The sequence below is a fragment of the Daucus carota genome, chromosome 2 (assembly GCF_001625215.2).
Source record: "Daucus carota subsp. sativus chromosome 2, DH1 v3.0, whole genome shotgun sequence".
In the NCBI taxonomy this organism is placed as follows: Eukaryota; Viridiplantae; Streptophyta; class Magnoliopsida; order Apiales; family Apiaceae; genus Daucus; species Daucus carota.
Window position 1 is genome coordinate 20,549,949 of NC_030382.2, and position 22,178 is coordinate 20,572,126.

A 22,178-nucleotide genomic window follows, 5' to 3' on the forward strand; every position below is an offset into this window, starting at 1 on the left:
ATATTTACAATTGTTATTTTACACCAACTATAAGAAAGATTGTAGAAGGGGGTTGAATACAATCTTTTACAAATTAAAAGATTCAAGGAACAATACACTTAATCACAGTAAAACAGAAAACACCAAGTATTTAAAAATACGGGTGGATTGAATGATCCACCCGTGAGATTTTATATAGAAGAATCTGTGGATTGATTACAATTCGCACAGCTGCTGGTTCATCACTCAAACAAGTTCTAACTCTCAGATTTTTCTCTCAAGTAATTTGAACAAGTTCAACTGATGCTTCTAACTTGGTTATATACTCCAAGTTTTACAAAGCTTTTAGCTAGATTACAAAATGCACTCTAATCTAAAAACAATGCTGCACAACTTTGTCTTATGCATGCTTTCTGAGATGTCTTCATCTTTGACCATCATCTTGATTTGATCCAGATTGCACTGCATGAGATAAGTATGTTTCTGCTTCTTCTTTATTTTCCTAATTAGGCTTCCATGTCTATTTTAGTGTAATTCGATCCATGTGATTTGTCAGACTTAAGCTCTAGTCACTTTCAACTACTCTTTGCTTCATCAGTTGAAAGTTCTGGTTGCTTTCAACTGCTCTTGACTTTATCAGTTGAATGCCAGGCTCATCAGTTGAATGAATTACAAACTCCATCAGTTGAATGCTGTTCCAGTCTCATCAGTTGAATTCCTCAGCATCATCAGTTGAATACTTTGTCTTCAGTTGAATGCTTGATTTTCATCAGTTGAAACATCATCCAGTCTTCATCAGTTGAATAGTTACATCTCATCAGTTGAATATCCTTCACTTAGATAAAATTACATGGCATTGGATATTTACAATTAGCCATCCTATTCTACCCATCCGTTGATAATTCCCAAAGATAAGAAATATAACAATTACAACTGAAATTTGATAAAGATTCTAAGTAAGACATGTTACAAAATGTTTATGTTATCATCAAAGATTATTGATTCCTAACAACCTCCCCCAATTTATGACTGGAGAAGATGCAGACATAAATTCTACACTTGATGATAACAAAACATTAATAAAATGAAATGCAGAATTTAAATACAAGAGTTAGAAAAGTTTACAGATGATTATGCTCCTCTAGACTGAGCAGTTACTTGTTCCTAGAAGATCTTCTTCTTCTGGACTTAAGTTTTTCTTCAAGAATATTAATCTGTTTCTGAAAGATCCTGTAGAACCATTCTTCATCACTATCTTGTCTGTTGAGCTTGGATTGGAGAGTCTTCAGAGTATTCAAGCTAGCAACCTTGAGTTGATCTTTAGGTCTGAAAAATCTCCTAACACCTTGATTGTCCCTAAATTCCATGACTGGAGTAGGTTCATGGTGAATTTTCTTTCCAGTGTAGGGAATTTTCAGCCTTCTTTGCAGACTAGCATCTGAGGACCATTCCTTCCTGATCTCAAGGATTCTCTTTAGTACCATTTGCTTTGCAGGTGGTGTAAATCCTCCTGTCCTCTTCATAGATCCATATATTTTTGTTAAAGAGCCGAATCCCTCAGAATTCAGAACTCTGTGAAGAGGCCAGATGACATCACCTTTGTTTTTGTAAGAGAACACCAATCTTTCAGGTAATTTTGAAGTTGCTTCTATTCCTCTTACTTCTTGAAGATCATCCAGCTCCAGCTCCAACTCAGAAATTTTTTCAATGTTAGCAATAATGAGATAGTCATCAGGATTTTCAGGTTCTTTTGGAGGTTTAGGAGGGTTAGCCATCCTCTTAGCCACAGACTTGACTTTCTTCTTAGGCTTGGAAGTTTCTTGAACAAGAAAAGCTGGAATTGGGATATCTTCCAAGTCAATTGGCTCCTCCTTTGGCATTATTGGCTCATCATGGAAGTTGACATCTGGATGTACTACTGTGGTGTCCTTGATTGGATAGGAAGGCTTTGAGATAGGCTTTTCTGGCACTTCTTCTCTTCTCTTGGCTGCCTCAGGCATCTTAGTTAGATTTGACTCTCTTTTTCTTTGGAGAAGATTCAAGAGGCAATCTTTTCTCATTTAGAAGCTCAGCTGCCAACTCCTCTTCCAGCTCAATAGCATACCTTTCATCAACCTCTATTTCTTGATTCAAAGAGAGTTGAGATTCAAACTCCTCTTTTTCACATTCTCTGGCTACCTCTTCAGCTTTTGCAAATGAGTAGTGAGGATGGCCAGTTCCAATAAACAGCTTTTGGCCTTCTCTGTAGATGATGGCAAAATGAGCTTTTAAAGCCACATCTGTACAGTCTTTGTAACTTTTGATCTCTTGGCCCAAAAGCTTGTATTCATTTTTGTCAGGCCTGGCTAGTGGAAAGTAGATTGAGCTTGAGTCTTTTCCAGGCCTGGAGTAACCACAATTGTTTGGAAATAGAATGGCCTTGAACTCATTCAAAAATGATGGCTCACCCTTTTCTTTCTTGGAAGGAATAACAATCTCAGGTGTAATCACCCTGAGAATTGTAGTTGTGGTTGGAAAAGAGATTTGAGCTGTGGTGGCTGCAGAAGATTTCTTGCCCAACTGAGCCACTCTCTTTGCAATAGAGTCTAATTCTTTCATCCTTTCAATCTTTTGCTTTTCCCTTTCAGTGTGGAAAGGAGGAGGAATTTGGCTGATCAATTCTGCAGGAGTTGGTAATTCTTTCTCCCCCTTTTTGTTAGCAGCAAGTGTAGGGGATGGACTGGGAAGTGAAACACCAGAGGCAAGAAGAAGATGTTGAAGAAGTCCAGTCTGAATTCTTTGATGCTGCAATATCTCTTCCATTCTAGAGTTTAAGATATGGACATTTCCTTCCAGAACTTCCACTTGCTTTTCCAATTGGAGTTGCTTTTGCTCAGATTCAGAAAGAGCTGATTTGACTTTAGCTGGAAGCTTTTCATCAATTTGCTTGGTCAGATCAGTCTTAACAGAGGCAATGAGAGAATTTAGATGCTCTATTTCATGCTGAAAATGGAGAGATTGATATTTGTGAAGCTTGAGGTTGTCTAGAGCCTGACTGGCAATAGTGGCAGAGATGGCTGGAGGGGAGGATGAGCTTCCAGATTGTGGTTGAAGAATGGTGGAAGCTTGCCTTTGCAGCTCCATGCTAACAACAATTGCATTGGCAGACTGCATGGAGAGCCAGGAGGGTAGAGAAGTTGTAGGTTGTTCAACAAGAGATTCCTCAAGAGCATCATTGAGGTCTTCATCACTATCATCATAATGAAAATCATCTCCAGCATTGGCAGGCAGAGCTGTAAGTGCCTCCTTTGCTCTAAGCATAGAATATGTAGTGTGAATCAGATTTATGTGCCTCTCAGCTGCTTGATTATCCAATCTGGCAAAATCTTGAATAGAAGACATCCCATGAGTAAAAGTCTCAGGGTCTAGTGAAACACTATCCAATATGGATCTGTATTCAGCTTGAAAATCTTGTTCACTAAACCCTTCATTGACACCTGCATTTCTCTCAATTTCTCTCTTTTCTTGCATCAAGGGCTCCCCTTGGCTCACCACACCACTTACCTCTCCCTCACTTACCCTTACTAAAGGGTCACTCTTATCCTCTCCTTTTTCCTGGCTAGAAGAAAATGCCAGACTCTCCACACCCTCTCCTTTTGCCAGCTCACTAGGCTGCCTCTCCACTCCATAGCTCACTCCACTCAATCCTAGAAGTGTTTGTGCTACCATGTGATCAACTGCTGTAGAAAGAGGTAAATTAATTGAAGTAGCAGCAGTTGTCAACTGATGAGGGACATCAGTTGAAACATGAGTAGAGGAGGCATTCAACTGATGAGAGCTGTTAAGCAGATCAGTTGAAGGACAAACACTATTCAACTGATGAAGGAGATCATTTGAAGAAAATGAAGAAATAGGTTTAGAGGCTGTGATAGTTGGGTCTGTGGTGATTGATTTTAAAGGAAAATCCACAGAACACACTGTCACAGAAGAAGGAAGTGGAAGAGAAAGATCCAACAAATCATCAAAATGATGATGATCAATCTCAGAGGGGGGCTTCTCCATGAAATCCAAAGATGGAGAATTTACAAGTGTGGTGTGAATTAATTCCAAATCCACAGAAGAGGTTGGGGATTGTGTTTGAGTAGTAGAGATGGTAAGATCATAAATATGGGTGATTTGTTGAGATGAAGAAGGGGGCTGTGACTCCACATTTATTGGAGTCACATCAATCTGACTTTGAGAAATTACAGGCATAAAATCCAGAATGGATGCCTGTGTGTGTGCAGAGTGCTTAAGTTTGTCACTTCTCATCTTCTTTCTCCCATAAGCTTTGATTGGTGAAGAAGTGGTGTCCCTCCCCCTTTTTATCTGTGTCCCTGGTTGGGGACTATTTTCAATAGCAACATCCTTTTGGGAGGATGCTGCTAGGGATGTGTTTAATTCCATATTAACATCTACAGTCTTTTGGGAGACTGCAGAGTGGCCAGGCTGGTCAACACACACCTCTCCATCCTTATCCTTAGGGCTTCTTTTATGTTCACCCTTTCCCTCCCCCTCACAACCTCCAATCACACTCCCCTCAGGTTTGTGTTTCTTGGATTTTACAACAGATGCCTTTTGGGAGGCATCTGAGGTTGGTTTAGAAGATTTGGTTTTAGAAGGTTTTGCCACTTGTGTGGACTGTTGATGGGCCTCTTCAACAGCCCTGATGGCAGAAAGCAAAGAAGGTGAGGGTTGAGAAAGAGTAGTAGGAAAGCCATGTACCTCTTTTTCCTTTCCAGCCTCCATTATTGGCAGGTACACCACCTCCAAGGAGGGGTATAGATTCATCCTAAAGAGGTCTTTAAAGACTCTCTTTTCCTGCACAAAACTGGGAAGCTTGGCTTCCTTGTTAGTGATAACTAGCTTTTCATTAAGATGATTAGCTAGCATCATGAGAAATCTAACATAATAAATATTCCTAGGTCTACCAGTTTTATCACCTAGTTTCTCCCCAATTTCTTGGATCATCAAACCACCAAAGTTGAAATATTCATTAGTCAGGTACATGTAAAGCATTTGTAAAATCTGGGAAGTAAGAGCATTGAAATTACTAATTTTACCAGAGAATGCCTTAATAAATGCATCACACAAATAACTCCATTCTCTCCTCTTCTTTTTATATTACCTAAGGCATCAGTTGGCAAAACATAATTCATGGCATAAAGTAAATTAACCAACTGGATATCACTAGGCAGAGATAAAACAGTATCTTCAGGAATCTTAAAGCATGCTTTCATAACATCAGCATTAACAGAATGAATTTCATTATTGATAGAGAAGGTTAGAGTTTCATTCTCACTATTAAACTCCGCAGAGGTCCACATCTCCTCCACTATTTCATGGTAGATGGTAGGAGCTTCAAGCATAGCATAAGAGAGCTGGCTTGACTTGATGAACTCCATCATCTTGTGATACTCCTTCTCCTCTACAGCCTTGGTATCCACAAATGATGCGAAGTTGTTCTTCTCATAAATGAACCCACTTGGTGCAGTATACTTTTTCATTGGTGTCATTGCAGTTACAGAGAAAACTTGAAGGAAAGTTAGAGCTTGCTTTTGCACAGAGAGAGAAGAGAGCTTTAAGAATTCGAAAGAGTGAGATGAAAAGAAATGAAAATAAATTAAAACACTTAAATACTTTCACAGAAAATTGCTGTGATTGGCTGAGAAATTACCGTTGAGAAGAAATTACTCTTATTGAACTCTACAACAATTACGCACACGATCGTGTGTATAAAGTAGGAGAGAGACAAAAGAAATTTCAACGGCTCAGATCTGATAATGCTTTCAACGGATGGAATAAGCGCCTCTTTAAACTTCCTATTCAACTGATGAAGATCAGTTGAAAGCGTCTTCAACTGGTGTCATCAGTTGAATGAAAAACAAAACAAGAGGATATTGTTTCAAACATCAGTTGAAACAATTTCACTAGTTCATCAGTTGAAATATTATAGACTTTATCCAGAATTATAACTAATTCAATTTTGATAAATCAAAATTAATCAAATTCTGGCTGCCAAATTACAGAAAAATTCACTCTAAATTAGGAGAAATTTAACATACCTAATTTACTTACCAACCTTGTGAATGTGGATTCATCAAGAGGCTTTGTGAAAATATCTGCAATCTGTTCTTCACTTGGAACAAAATGCATTTCAACAGTACCAGCCATCACATGTTCTCTTATGAAGTGGTATTTGATGTCAATGTGCTTGGTTCTTGAGTGTTGTACTGGATTTTCAGTTATAGCAATAGCACTGGTGTTGTCACAAAATATTGGGATTTTTGAGAGATTTAATCCATAATCAAGTAATTGATTTCTCATCCACAATAATTGTGCACAACAGCTTCCAGCTGCAATGTACTCAGCCTCAGCTGTAGAGGTTGATACAGAATTTTGCTTTTTGCTAAACCAAGAAATCAATCTGTCACCAAGAAATTGACAGGTGCCTGTTGTACTTTTTCTATCAATTTTGCATCCTGCAAAATCAGCATCTGAATATCCAATTAGATCAAATCCAGAGTCTTTAGGGTACCAAATACCAAGATTTGGTGTTCACTTAAGATATCTGAATATTCTTTTTATAGCAATAAGATGTGATTCTTTAGGATCAGATTGAAATCTAGCACAGAGGCATGTAGAAAACATAATATCTGGTCTACTAGCTGTCAAATATAAAAGAGAACCAACCATGCCTCTATAATTAAAGATGTCCACAGATTTCTCATTAGGACTTAACTCTAATTTGGTGGCTGTTGGCATGGGAGTCTTAGCTTCTTTGCAATCCAATAAATCAAACTTTTTAAGTAGATCATAGATGTACTTAGTTTGATTTATGAATATACCTTCCTTTACTTGTTTAACTTGTAAACCAAGAAAGTAGGTGAGCTCTCCCATCATGCTCATTTCATACTGACTTTTCATTAGATTTGCAAATTTCTTGCAAAGTTTCTCATCTGTAGAACCAAAAATTATATCATCTACATAAATTTGAACCAGAATAAAGGCACCATTTACATTTCTGTAAAATAGTGTTTTATCCACAGTTCCTCTGGAAAAAAGATTATCTAACAAGAATTGAGACAGAGTGTCATACCATGCCCTTGGTGCTTGCTTTAGTCCATAGAGTGCTTTTAATAAAAAGTAAACATACTCTGGAAATTCTGGATCTTCAAAACCAGGAGGCTGACTGACATATACCTCCTCTTCCAGTTCACCATTTAGAAAAGCACTCTTGACATCCATTTGATAAACTTTAAAGTTTGCATGAGCAGCATAGGCCAGGAAGATTCTTATTGCTTCCAATCTTGCAACTGGTGCAAAGGTCTCATCAAAATCAATTCCTTCAGATTGAGAGTATCCTTTAGCAACAAGCCTTGCCTTGTTTCTGGTGACAACTCCATTCTCATCCACCTTGTTTCTGAATACCCACCTTGTTCCTACAATTGTTCTGTTTTTAGGTTTGGGTACCAGCTTCCATACATTGTTTCTCTCAAATTGATTTAATTCTTCTTGCATAGCAAGAACCCAATTAGCATCTTTGAGAGCATCTTCTATGACTTTAGGTTCATCCTGTGAAAGGAATGCACTGTACAAACACTCATCTTGAGTTGCTCTTCTTGTTTGTACAGATGCATTTGCATCTCCAATAATTAGCTCAAAGGGATGATCCCTTGTCCACTTTCTTTGTGGTGGAAGTGATTGTCTTGATGATGTGGCTTCATTATTGAAGTTCAAGTTTCCATGTTGGAAAGCTCCCCCTAAATTTGACATCTCATTATTTCTAGACTGATTGAAACTTTGAGACATTCTTTCAACTGATGATCCTTGAGGTGTTTCAACTGATCCCTCCAATGTAGTTTCAACTGATGCTTCAGTTGAATTTCCAATGGCAGTTGTTTCTTGCACCGGAGAGTCATCAGTTGGAACATTAATTCCAGGATTAATTCCAACATTTTGAATAATGTCATCATCATCACCACTGTCATACAGATCACCTTCACCTTCATTCTCAAATCTGAGATTATCATGAAATCCTTCATCTGAGAATCCTTGAATCTTCTTATCATCAAAAACTACATGGATTGATTCCATAACAATGTTGGTTCTCAGATTATATACTCTAAATGATTTTCCATCAAAGTATCCAACAAAAATAGCTTCATCTGCCTTGGCCTCAAATTTTCCAAGATTTTCACCTTGATTTCTTAGAACATAACATCTGCATCCAAATACATGAAGAAAGCTAATTGTTGGCTTCTTTCCTTTGAAGAGTTGGAAGGGAGTTAGATTATGAGGTTTGGTAATTAGTGAAATGTTTTGAGTGAAACAAGCAGTGTTCACAGCTTCAGCCCAAAAATAGGTTGGAAGTTGAGCTTCATTAATCATGGTTCTTGCAGCCTCAATAAGAGTTCTATTCTTCCTTTCAACAACACCATTTTGTTGTGGAGTTCTTGGTGCAGAGAACTCATGAATAATTCCCTCTTCTTCACAAAATTCTTTCATCACAGAGTTCTTGAATTCTGTTCCATTGTCACTTCTTATCCTTCCAACTTTGACATCTGGATTGTTGTTTAATGCCTTGATATGATTGATGATGATTTTCCCAGCTTCATCCTTAGAATGCAGGAAGAAAGTCCAAGTAAATTTTGAAAAATCATCAACAATCACTAAGCAATATTTCTTCTTTGAAATGGACATTATGTTGACTGGTCCAAATAAATCCATATGCAAGAGCTGAAGGGGCTTCACAATTGATGAAAGAGATTTGCTTTTGAAAGAGCTTCTCTTTTGCTTTCCTAGCTGACAAGCTCCACAAAGTCCATCTTTGGAGAATTCCAGCTTAGGTAGACCTCTTACCAAGTCCTTCTTTACTAACTCATTCAAGGTTTTGATATTTAGATGAGACAATCTCTTATGCCATAGCCAACTGTCATCTGAGCTTGCTTTGCTGAGAAGGCAAGTGATAGATTCAGACTTTACAGAATTAAAGTCAGCTACATACACATTTGCTTTCCTTTGTCCAATCAGAACCACATTGTTGTCATCTCCTTTGGTGACAACACAGGCTGCAGGAGTGAAATTAACTTTGTAACCTTTGCCACAGAGCTGACTGATGCTAAGAAAGTTGTGCTTAAGACCAGACACCAATGCAACTTCATCAATGATGACATTCTCTTTTGCAATCAAGCCATATCCCATAGTATATCCTTTGTTGTCATCTCCAAAGGTAATGCTAGGGCCAGCTTTCTCCACAAACTTTGTGAGCAGGGAGGAATCACCAGTCATGTGCCTGGAGCATCCACTATCCAAGTACCACAAATTCTTCTTGTGGTTTCCCTGCACACATTTCACAAACAGATCAAGTTGATTTTGGTACCCAAATTGCTTTGGGTCCAGATTTGTTAGTCTTAACAGCCTTTTCCACTTTCTCAACCTTTTCCTTGGATTGAATTGGTTCAATCTTTGTTTTTGGTTGAGAAATTGGAATATCAACTCTGTTTTCAAACACAGGTCTTTGGGGTATGCATACATTGTTCATTCCATGCAAATTTGAATGAAATTGAGGCATGTTAAAGGCATTAAAATAAGGATTGAACATATATGGCATGTTAGGCTGAGAATAAGGATTGTGAGGCAATAAACCAGGCATCATATTCATAGCAGATAAATTCATGTGAGGAACAGATGTCATAGGAATAGGCAGAGATAAATTAGGAGCAATCACAGTTTTACAATTAGCAGATAAATGATTTACACTACCACACTTACTGCAGGTTTTCCTAAGAGCACTAGCATTGGGAGTGTAATTGGTGTGCTTGTTAACTCCTATTTTGCCATTTCTATTTCCTTTCTTCTTTCTAGTCTCCTCAGATTTATGCTCACTAGTATCCAACTTCTTCTTGTTCTTGTTACTGGAATTAAGAGTGTTATTAACACTATCACTGGTCTCAGAAGAACTATTCTCACCTTTAACAAAATTCCAAATAATGTAAGTACAACATATTTACAATTGTTATTTTACACCAACTATAAGAAAGATTGTAGAAGGGGGTTGAATACAATCTTTTACAAATTAAAAGATTCAAGGAACAATACACTTAATCACAGTAAAACAGAAAACACCAAGTACTTAAAAATACGGGTGGATTGAATGATCCACCCGTGAGATTTTATATAGAAGAATCTGTGGATTGATTACAATTCGCACAGCTGCTGGTTCATCACTCAAACAAGTTCTAACTCTCAGATTTTTCTCTCAAGTAATTTGAACAAGTTCAACTGATGCTTCTAACTTGGTTATATACTCCAAGTTTTACAAAGCTTTTAGCTAGATTACAAAATGCACTCTAATCTAAAAACAATGCTGCACAACTTTGTCTTATGCATGCTTTCTGAGATGTCTTCATCTTTGACCATCATCTTGATTTGATCCAGATTGCACTGCATGAGATAAGTATGTTTCTGCTTCTTCTTTATTTTCCTAATTAGGCTTCCATGTCTATTTTAGTGTAATTCGATCCATGTGATTTGTCAGACTTAAGCTCTAGTCACTTTCAACTACTCTTTGCTTCATCAGTTGAAAGTTCTGGTTGCTTTCAACTGCTCTTGACTTTATCAGTTGAATGCCAGGCTCATCAGTTGAATGAATTACAAACTCCATCAGTTGAATGCTGTTCCAGTCTCATCAGTTGAATTCCTCAGCATCATCAGTTGAATACTTTGTCTTCAGTTGAATGCTTGATTTTCATCAGTTGAAACATCATCCAGTCTTCATCAGTTGAATAGTTACATCTCATCAGTTGAATATCCTTCACTTAGATAAAATTACATGGCATTGGATATTTACAATTAGCCATCCTATTCTACCCATCCGTTGATAATTCCCAAAGATAAGAAATATAACAATTACAACTGAAATTTGATAAAGATTCTAAGTAAGACATGTTACAAAATGTTTATGTTATCATCAAAGATTATTGATTCCTAACAACCTCCCCCAATTTATGACTGGAGAAGATGCAGACATAAATTCTACACTTGATGATAACAAAACATTAATAAAATGAAATGCAGAATTTAAATACAAGAGTTAGAAAAGTTTACAGATGATTATGCTCCTCTAGACTGAGCAGTTACTTGTTCCTAGAAGATCTTCTTCTTCTGGACTTAAGTTTTTCTTCAAGAATATTAATCTGTTTCTGAAAGATCCTGTAGAACCATTCTTCATCACTATCTTGTCTGTTGAGCTTGGATTGGAGAGTCTTCAGAGTATTCAAGCTAGCAACCTTGAGTTGATCTTTAGGTCTGAAAAATCTCCTAACACCTTGATTGTCCCTAAATTCCATGACTGGAGTAGGTTCATGGTGAATTTTCTTTCCAGTGTAGGGAATTTTCAGCCTTCTTTGCAGACTAGCATCTGAGGACCATTCCTTCCTGATCTCAAGGATTCTCTTTAGTACCATTTGCTTTGCAGGTGGTGTAAATCCTCCTGTCCTCTTCATAGATCCATATATTTTTGTTAAAGAGCCGAATCCCTCAGAATTCAGAACTCTGTGAAGAGGCCAGATGACATCACCTTTGTTTTTGTAAGAGAACACCAATCTTTCAGGTAATTTTGAAGTTGCTTCTATTCCTCTTACTTCTTGAAGATCATCCAGCTCCAGCTCCAACTCAGAAATTTCTTCAATGTTAGCAATAATGAGATAGTCATCAGGATTTTCAGGTTCTTTTGGAGGTTTAGGAGGGTTAGCCATCCTCTTAGCCACAGACTTGACTTTCTTCTTAGGCTTGGAAGTTTCTTGAACAAGAAAAGCTGGAATTGGGATATCTTCCAAGTCAATTGGCTCCTCCTTTGGCATTATTGGCTCATCATGGAAGTTGACATCTGGATGTACTACTGTGGTGTCCTTGATTGGATAGGAAGGCTTTGAGATAGGCTTTTCTGGCACTTCTTCTCTTCTCTTGGCTGCCTCAGGCATCTTAGTTAGATTTGACTCTCTTTTTCTTTGGAGAAGATTCAAGAGGCAATCTTTTCTCATTTAGAAGCTCAGCTGCCAACTCCTCTTCCAGCTCAATAGCATACCTTTCATCAACCTCTATTTCTTGATTCAAAGAGAGTTGAGATTCAAACTCCTCTTTTTCACATTCTCTGGCTACCTCTTCAGCTTTTGCAAATGAGTAGTGAGGATGGCCAGTTCCAATAAACAGCTTTTGGCCTTCTCTGTAGATGATGGCAAAATGAGCTTTTAAAGCCACATCTGTACAGTCTTTGTAACTTTTGATCTCTTGGCCCAAAAGCTTGTATTCATTTTTGTCAGGCCTGGCTAGTGGAAAGTAGATTGAGCTTGAGTCTTTTCCAGGCCTGGAGTAACCACAATTGTTTGGAAATAGAATGGCCTTGAACTCATTCAAAAATGATGGCTCACCCTTTTCTTTCTTGGAAGGAATAACAATCTCAGGTGTAATCACCCTGAGAATTGTAGTTGTGGTTGGAAAAGAGATTTGAGCTGTGGTGGCTGCAGAAGATTTCTTGCCCAACTGAGCCACTCTCTTTGCAATAGAGTCTAATTCTTTCATCCTTTCAATCTTTTGCTTTTCCCTTTCAGTGTGGAAAGGAGGAGGAATTTGGCTGATCAATTTTGCAGGAGTTGGTAATTCTTTCTCCCCCTTTTTGTTAGCAGCAAGTGTAGGGGATGGACTGGGAAGTGAAACACCAGAGGCAAGAAGAAGATGTTGAAGAAGTCCAGTCTGAATTCTTTGATGCTGCAATATCTCTTCCATTCTAGAGTTTAAGATATGGACATTTCCTTCCAGAACTTCCACTTGCTTTTCCAATTGGAGTTGCTTTTGCTCAGATTCAGAAAGAGCTGATTTGACTTTAGCTGGAAGCTTTTCATCAATTTGCTTGGTCAGATCAGTCTTAACAGAGGCAATGAGAGAATTTAGATGCTCTATTTCATGCTGAAAATGGAGAGATTGATATTTGTGAAGCTTGAGGTTGTCTAGAGCCTGACTGGCAATAGTGGCAGAGATGGCTGGAGGGGAGGATGAGCTTCCAGATTGTGGTTGAAGAATGGTGGAAGCTTGCCTTTGCAGCTCCATGCTAACAACAATTGCATTGGCAGACTGCATGGAGAGCCAGGAGGGTAGAGAAGTTGTAGGTTGTTCAACAAGAGATTCCTCAAGAGCATCATTGAGGTCTTCATCACTATCATCATAATGAAAATCATCTCCAGCATTGGCAGGCAGAGCTGTAAGTGCCTCCTTTGCTCTAAGCATAGAATATGTAGTGTGAATCAGATTTATGTGCCTCTCAGCTGCTTGATTATCCAATCTGGCAAAATCTTGAATAGAAGACATCCCATGAGTAAAAGTCTCAGGGTCTAGTGAAACACTATCCAATATGGATCTGTATTCAGCTTGAAAATCTTGTTCACTAAACCCTTCATTGACACCTGCATTTCTCTCAATTTCTCTCTTTTCTTGCATCAAGGGCTCCCCTTGGCTCACCACACCACTTACCTCTCCCTCACTTACCCTTACTAAAGGGTCACTCTTATCCTCTCCTTTTTCCTGGCTAGAAGAAAATGCCAGACTCTCCACACCCTCTCCTTTTGCCAGCTCACTAGGCTGCCTCTCCACTCCATAGCTCACTCCACTCAATCCTAGAAGTGTTTGTGCTACCATGTGATCAACTGCTGTAGAAAGAGGTAAATTAATTGAAGTAGCAGCAGTTGTCAACTGATGAGGGACATCAGTTGAAACATGAGTAGAGGAGGCATTCAACTGATGAGAGCTGTTAAGCAGATCAGTTGAAGGACAAACACTATTCAACTGATGAAGGAGATCATTTGAAGAAAATGAAGAAATAGGTTTAGAGGCTGTGATAGTTGGGTCTGTGGTGATTGATTTTAAAGGAAAATCCACAGAACACACTGTCACAGAAGAAGGAAGTGGAAGAGAAAGATCCAACAAATCATCAAAATGATGATGATCAATCTCAGAGGGGGGCTTCTCCATGAAATCCAAAGATGGAGAATTTACAAGTGTGGTGTGAATTAATTCCAAATCCACAGAAGAGGTTGGGGATTGTGTTTGAGTAGTAGAGATGGTAAGATCATAAATATGGGTGATTTGTTGAGATGAAGAAGGGGGCTGTGACTCCACATTTATTGGAGTCACATCAATCTGACTTTGAGAAATTACAGGCATAAAATCCAGAATGGATGCCTGTGTGTGTGCAGAGTGCTTAAGTTTGTCACTTCTCATCTTCTTTCTCCCATAAGCTTTGATTGGTGAAGAAGTGGTGTCCCTCCCCCTTTTTATCTGTGTCCCTGGTTGGGGACTATTTTCAATAGCAACATCCTTTTGGGAGGATGCTGCTAGGGATGTGTTTAATTCCATATTAACATCTACAGTCTTTTGGGAGACTGCAGAGTGGCCAGGCTGGTCAACACACACCTCTCCATCCTTATCCTTAGGGCTTCTTTTATGTTCACCCTTTCCCTCCCCCTCACAACCTCCAATCACACTCCCCTCAGGTTTGTGTTTCTTGGATTTTACAACAGATGCCTTTTGGGAGGCATCTGAGGTTGGTTTAGAAGATTTGGTTTTAGAAGGTTTTGCCACTTGTGTGGACTGTTGATGGGCCTCTTCAACAGCCCTGATGGCAGAAAGCAAAGAAGGTGAGGGTTGAGAAAGAGTAGTAGGAAAGCCATGTACCTCTTTTTCCTTTCCAGCCTCCATTATTGGCAGGTACACCACCTCCAAGGAGGGGTATAGATTCATCCTAAAGAGGTCTTTAAAGACTCTCTTTTCCTGCACAAAACTGGGAAGCTTGGCTTCCTTGTTAGTGATAACTAGCTTTTCATTAAGATGATTAGCTAGCATCATGAGAAATCTAACATAATAAATATTCCTAGGTCTACCAGTTTTATCACCTAGTTTCTCCCCAATTTCTTGGATCATCAAACCACCAAAGTTGAAATATTCATTAGTCAGGTACATGTAAAGCATTTGTAAAATCTGGGAAGTAAGAGCATTGAAATTACTAATTTTACCAGAGAATGCCTTAATAAATGCATCACACAAATAACTCCATTCTCTCCTCTTCTTTTTATATTACCTAAGGCATCAGTTGGCAAAACATAATTCATGGCATAAAGTAAATTAACCAACTGGATATCACTAGGCAGAGATAAAACAGTATCTTCAGGAATCTTAAAGCATGCTTTCATAACATCAGCATTAACAGAATGAATTTCATTATTGATAGAGAAGGTTAGAGTTTCATTCTCACTATTAAACTCCGCAGAGGTCCACATCTCCTCCACTATTTCATGGTAGATGGTAGGAGCTTCAAGCATAGCATAAGAGAGCTGGCTTGACTTGATGAACTCCATCATCTTGTGATACTCCTTCTCCTCTACAGCCTTGGTATCCACAAATGATGCGAAGTTGTTCTTCTCATAAATGAACCCACTTGGTGCAGTATACTTCTTCATTGGTGTCATTGCAGTTACAGAGAAAACTTGAAGGAAAGTTAGAGCTTGCTTTTGCACAGAGAGAGAAGAGAGCTTTAAGAATTCGAAAGAGTGAGATGAAAAGAAATGAAAATAAATTAAAACACTTAAATACTTTCACAGAAAATTGCTGTGATTGGCTGAGAAATTACCGTTGAGAAGAAATTACTCTTATTGAACTCTACAACAATTACGCACACGATCGTGTGTATAAAGTAGGAGAGAGACAAAAGAAATTTCAACGGCTCAGATCTGATAATGCTTTCAACGGATGGAATAAGCGCCTCTTTAAACTTCCTATTCAACTGATGAAGATCAGTTGAAAGCGTCTTCAACTGGTGTCATCAGTTGAATGAAAAACAAAACAAGAGGATATTGTTTCAAACATCAGTTGAAACAATTTCACTAGTTCATCAGTTGAAATATTATAGACTTTATCCAGAATTATAACTAATTCAATTTTGATAAATCAAAATTAATCAAATTCTGGCTGCCAAATTACAGAAAAATTCACTCTAAATTAGGAGAAATTTAACATACCTAATTTACTTACCAACCTTGTGAATGTGGATTCATCAAGAGGCTTTGTGAAAATATCTGCAATCTGTTCTTCACTTGGAACAAAATGCATTTCAACAGTACCAGCCATCACATGTTCTCTTATGAAGTGGTATTTGATGTCAATGTGCTTGGTTCTTGAGTGTTGTACTGGATTTTCAGTTATAGCAATAGCACTGGTGTTGTCACAAAATATTGGGATTTTTGAGAGATTTAATCCATAATCAAGTAATTGATTTCTCATCCACAATAATTGTGCACAACAGCTTCCAGCTGCAATGTACTCAGCCTCAGCTGTAGAGGTTGATACAGAATTTTGCTTTTTGCTAAACCAAGAAATCAATCTGTCACCAAGAAATTGACAGGTGCCTGTTGTACTTTTTCTATCAATTTTGCATCCTGCAAAATCAGCATCTGAATATCCAATTAGATCAAATCCAGAGTCTTTAGGGTACCAAATACCAAGATTTGGTGTTCACTTAAGATATCTGAATATTCTTTTTATAGCAATAAGATGTGATTCTTTAGGATCAGATTGAAATCTAGCACAGAGGCATGTAGAAAACATAATATCTGGTCTACTAGCTGTCAAATATAAAAGAGAACCAACCATGCCTCTATAATTAAAGATGTCCACAGATTTCTCATTAGGACTTAACTCTAATTTGGTGGCTGTTGGCATGGGAGTCTTAGCTTCTTTGCAATCCAATAAATCAAACTTTTTAAGTAGATCATAGATGTACTTAGTTTGATTTATGAATATACCTTCCTTTACTTGTTTAACTTGTAAACCAAGAAAGTAGGTGAGCTCTCCCATCATGCTCATTTCATACTGACTTTTCATTAGATTTGCAAATTTCTTGCAAAGTTTCTCATCTGTAGAACCAAAAATTATATCATCTACATAAATTTGAACCAGAATAAAGGCACCATTTACATTTCTGTAAAATAGTGTTTTATCCACAGTTCCTCTGGAAAAAAGATTATCTAACAAGAATTGAGACAGAGTGTCATACCATGCCCTTGGTGCTTGCTTTAGTCCATAGAGTGCTTTTAATAAAAAGTAAACATACTCTGGAAATTCTGGATCTTCAAAACCAGGAGGCTGACTGACATATACCTCCTCTTCCAGTTCACCATTTAGAAAAGCACTCTTGACATCCATTTGATAAACTTTAAAGTTTGCATGAGCAGCATAGGCCAGGAAGATTCTTATTGCTTCCAGTCTTGCAACTGGTGCACAGGTCTCATCAAAATCAATTCCTTCAGATTGAGAGTATCCTTTAGCAACAAGCCTTGCCTTGTTTCTGGTGACAACTCCATTCTCATCCACCTTGTTTCTGAATACCCACCTTGTTCCTACAATTGTTCTGTTTTTAGGTTTGGGTACCAGCTTCCATACATTGTTTCTCTCAAATTGATTTAATTCTTCTTGCATAGCAAGAACCCAATTAGCATCTTTGAGAGCATCTTCTATGACTTTAGGTTCATCCTGTGAAAGGAATGCACTGTACAAACACTCATCTTGAGTTGCTCTTCTTGTTTGTACAGATGCATTTGCATCTCCAATAATTAGCTCAAAGGGATGATCCCTTGTCCACTTTCTTTGTGGTGGAAGTGATTGTCTTGATGATGTGGCTTCATTATTGAAGTTCAAGTTTCCATGTTGGAAAGCTCCCCCTAAATTTGACATCTCATTATTTCTAGACTGATTGAAACTTTGAGACATTCTTTCAACTGATGATCCTTGAGGTGTTTCAACTGATCCCTCCAATGTAGTTTCAACTGATGCTTCAGTTGAATTTCCAATGGCAGTTGTTTCTTGCACCGGAGAGTCATCAGTTGGAACATTAATTCCAGGATTAATTCCAACATTTTGAATAATGTCATCATCATCACCACTGTCATACAGATCACCTTCACCTTCATTCTCAAATCTGAGATTATCATGAAATCCTTCATCTGAGAATCCTTGAATCTTCTTATCATCAAAAACTACATGGATTGATTCCATAACAATGTTGGTTCTCAGATTATATACTCTAAATGATTTTCCATCAAAGTATCCAACAAAAATAGCTTCATCTGCCTTGGCCTCAAATTTTCCAAGATTTTCACCTTGATTTCTTAGAACATAACATCTGCATCCAAATACATGAAGAAAGCTAATTGTTGGCTTCTTTCCTTTGAAGAGTTGGAAGGGAGTTAGATTATGAGGTTTGGTAATTAGTGAAATGTTTTGAGTGAAACAAGCAGTGTTCACAGCTTCAGCCCAAAAATAGGTTGGAAGTTGAGCTTCATTAATCATGGTTCTTGCAGCCTCAATAAGAGTTCTATTCTTCCTTTCAACAACACCATTTTGTTGTGGAGTTCTTGGTGCAGAGAACTCATGAATAATTCCCTCTTCTTCACAAAATTCTTTCATCACAGAGTTCTTGAATTCTGTTCCATTGTCACTTCTTATCCTTCCAACTTTGACATCTGGATTGTTGTTTAATGCCTTGATATGATTGATGATGATTTTCCCAGCTTCATCCTTAGAATGCAGGAAGAAAGTCCAAGTAAATTTTGAAAAATCATCAACAATCACTAAGCAATATTTCTTCTTTGAAATGGACATTATGTTGACTGGTCCAAATAAATCCATATGCAAGAGCTGAAGGGGCTTCACAATTGATGAAAGAGATTTGCTTTTGAAAGAGCTTCTCTTTTGCTTTCCTAGCTGACAAGCTCCACAAAGTCCATCTTTGGAGAATTCCAGCTTAGGTAGACCTCTTACCAAGTCCTTCTTTACTAACTCATTCAAGGTTTTGATATTTAGATGAGACAATCTCTTATGCCATAGCCAACTGTCATCTGAGCTTGCTTTGCTGAGAAGGCAAGTGATAGATTCAGACTTTACAGAATTAAAGTCAGCTACATACACATTTGCTTTCCTTTGTCCAATCAGAACCACATTGTTGTCATCTCCTTTGGTGACAACACAGGCTGCAGGAGTGAAATTAACTTTGTAACCTTTGCCACAGAGCTGACTGATGCTAAGAAAGTTGTGCTTAAGACCAGACACCAATGCAACTTCATCAATGATGACATTCTCTTTTGCAATCAAGCCATATCCCATAGTATATCCTTTGTTGTCATCTCCAAAGGTAATGCTAGGGCCAGCTTTCTCCACAAACTTTGTGAGCAGGGAGGAATCACCAGTCATGTGCCTGGAGCATCCACTATCCAAGTACCACAAATTCTTCTTGTGGTTTCCCTGCACACATTTCACAAACAGATCAAGTTGATTTTGGTACCCAAATTGCTTTGGGTCCAGATTTGTTAGTCTTAACAGCCTTTTCCACTTTCTCAACCTTTTCCTTGGATTGAATTGGTTCAATCTTTGTTTTTGGTTGAGAAATTGGAATATCAACTCTGTTTTCAAACACAGGTCTTTGGGGTATGCATACATTGTTCATTCCATGCAAATTTGAATGAAATTGAGGCATGTTAAAGGCATTAAAATAAGGATTGAACATATATGGCATGTTAGGCTGAGAATAAGGATTGTGAGGCAATAAACCAGGCATACATATTCATAGCAGATAAATTCATGTGAGGAACAGATGTCATAGGAATAGGCAGAGATAAATTAGGAGCAATCACAGTTTTACAATTAGCAGATAAATGATTTACACTACCACACTTACTGCAGGTTTTCCTAAGAGCACTAGCATTGGGAGTGTAATTGGTGTGCTTGTTAACTCCTATTTTGCCATTTCTATTTCCTTTCTTCTTTCTAGTCTCCTCAGATTTATGCTCACTAGTATCCAACTTCTTCTTGTTCTTGTTACTGGAATTAAGAGTGTTATTAACACTATCACTGGTCTCAGAAGAACTATTCTCACCTTTAACAAAATTCTTTTTAACAGGACCATATTTCTTGTTAAGCTTCTTGAGAACATTCTTGTCAACTGATGAGTTTTTGTTCAACTGATGACTCTCATCAGTCGAGACTTTGCTTTTCAACTGATGATCATCATCAGTATTCTCATCACTTGAACTGTTCTCAGATACCTCAAGCACTTTCTTATTCCTCTTCCATTCATTTTCTACAAAAGTCTCTCTACCTTGCATGTTAATGATATTGGTGGAAGCATCTCTTCCAGATTTCCATTTGGCAATAATCTCTTGTTCCTTATCAAGCTGCTTTCTTATGATCTCTTCTCTTTTCAGAACAACCAAGAGATCATCCTTGGCTGTCTGACACTCAATTTTCAGCTTCTCAAACTCAATAAATTGAGCTTCTAAGGCACTGTTTCTATCACTAAGGAAGGTGTTAGCTTCCTTAATCCTACTATTTTCCTTAGTGAGAGATTTTAAAGAAACATGCAAATGATACAATTCTGTAGACATTTCATTTATGGTAGCATTGCATTCATCTTTAGTTAACTCAACTAGGTTTGTAGTAAATACCTGACTACTGCTTCCAGTGTTTTCTTCCTGATCTGTGGAGTTGGCCATTAGAGCTAGATTGACAAACTCCTCCTCTTCATCAGAATCATCTCCAGCTGCCCAATCATCCTTTGTGATGAATGCTTTTTCCTTTTGTTTGAGAAGTTCATAATATTTCTTTTTGTAGTCAATGTTTTCACTTGACTTCTTCTTAACTTTAGGCTTTCTGCACTCATTTGCAAAGTGACCTGCATTCCCACAGTTGAAGCACTTGAATTTTGATCTGTCTACCATGCTTCTATCAGACTTGGGATTGCCTTTAAATGATTTTGCAGAATTAAAATTCTTTTTGAATTTTAGTTTGGAGAATCTTCTTGACAGGAAGGCTAGATGCTCATCAATTCCATCACTTTCTTCACCAGAATCAACTACATCTTTCTCTTTTCTTTTTCCTTTGCTTGACTCTGAGCTCTCCTCTTTGACCAACTTCTCAGTTTCTTCAACTTGAGACTTTCCCTTGTCCTTGACAGTATCCTCTAGAGATGCAACTAGAGCCACAGATGAATGCCCTTTCTTTTGGCTTTTCTCAATTTCTTCATCTTGCTCCATTTCAAGCTCATAAGTCTTTAAGGTTCCATACAGTCTCTCTAGAGTATAGTCTTTAAATTCTTGTGTATTTCTGAGAGAGACTGTCATGGGTTTCCATTCTTTGGGAAGAGCTCTTAAGAATTTCAAGTTTCAATCCTTAACTTGATATACTCTTCCAAAGAGCTTTAGACCATTTAACAGTTTTTGAAATCTGTTAAATGTATCACTCAAACTTTCACCAGCCTTGAAATGGAATGACTCATATTGTTGAATCAGAAGCTGCATTTTGTTCTCTCTCACTTGCTCATTCCCTTCACAGATGGTCCTGATGGTGTCCCAAACTTCTTTGGCACTTGTGCAGCTGATAACACTATTAATCATTTCTTGATCCAAACCATTGAACAGAAGGTTCATGGTTTTCTTGTCCTTGTGCACTTCTTCAGTATCTTCTTGAGAATATTCATGGATAGGTTTTGGAATCATCTTACCTGCCATGTCTTCACCATCAGCTCCCATACTGGTGCAGATCTTCGTGGGGACATGAGGTCCTTTTTCAATGCAGTTCACATAGCTTTCATCAATGGACAACAAATGCAGATGCATTCTCACTTTCCAGTGAAAATAGTTGTCTTTGTCAAGAACAGGAATCTTCACTCCAGCATCCTTCTTTCCCATCTTTCTTTAGCAGTGTTGATCTTTTTCCCTGTTTGTTAGGAACCTGGCTCTGATACCAATTGTTATTTTACACCAACTATAAGAAAGATTGTAGAAGGGGGGGTTGAATACAATCTTTTACAAATTAAAAGATTCAAGGAACAATACACTTAATCACAGTAAAACAGAAAACACCAAGTATTTAAAAATACGGGTGGATTGAATGATCCACCCGTGAGATTTTATATAGAAGAATCTATGGATTGATTACAATTCGCACAGCTGCTGGTTCATCACTCAAACAAGTTCTAACTCTCAGATTTTTCTCTCAAGTAATTTGAACAAGTTCAACTGATGCTTCTAACTTGGTTATATACTCCAAGTTTTACAAAGCTTTTAGCTAGATTACAAAATGCA

General features: G+C 37.9%; 1 protein-coding gene across 1 annotated transcript in view; it reads right to left on the minus strand.

The window, feature by feature from the left end:
* LOC108207181 (protein FAR1-RELATED SEQUENCE 5-like) overlaps positions 1-21,710 on the minus strand; it is a 33,646-nt gene extending 11,936 nt beyond the window's left edge. Inside the window, exon 1 of the mRNA XM_064086733.1 lies at positions 21,596-21,710. Coding sequence (XP_063942803.1) covers positions 21,596-21,710 — 115 coding nt within the window. The remainder of the gene's footprint in view (positions 1-21,595) is intronic.
* Positions 21,711-22,178: the final 468 nt, after the last annotated feature.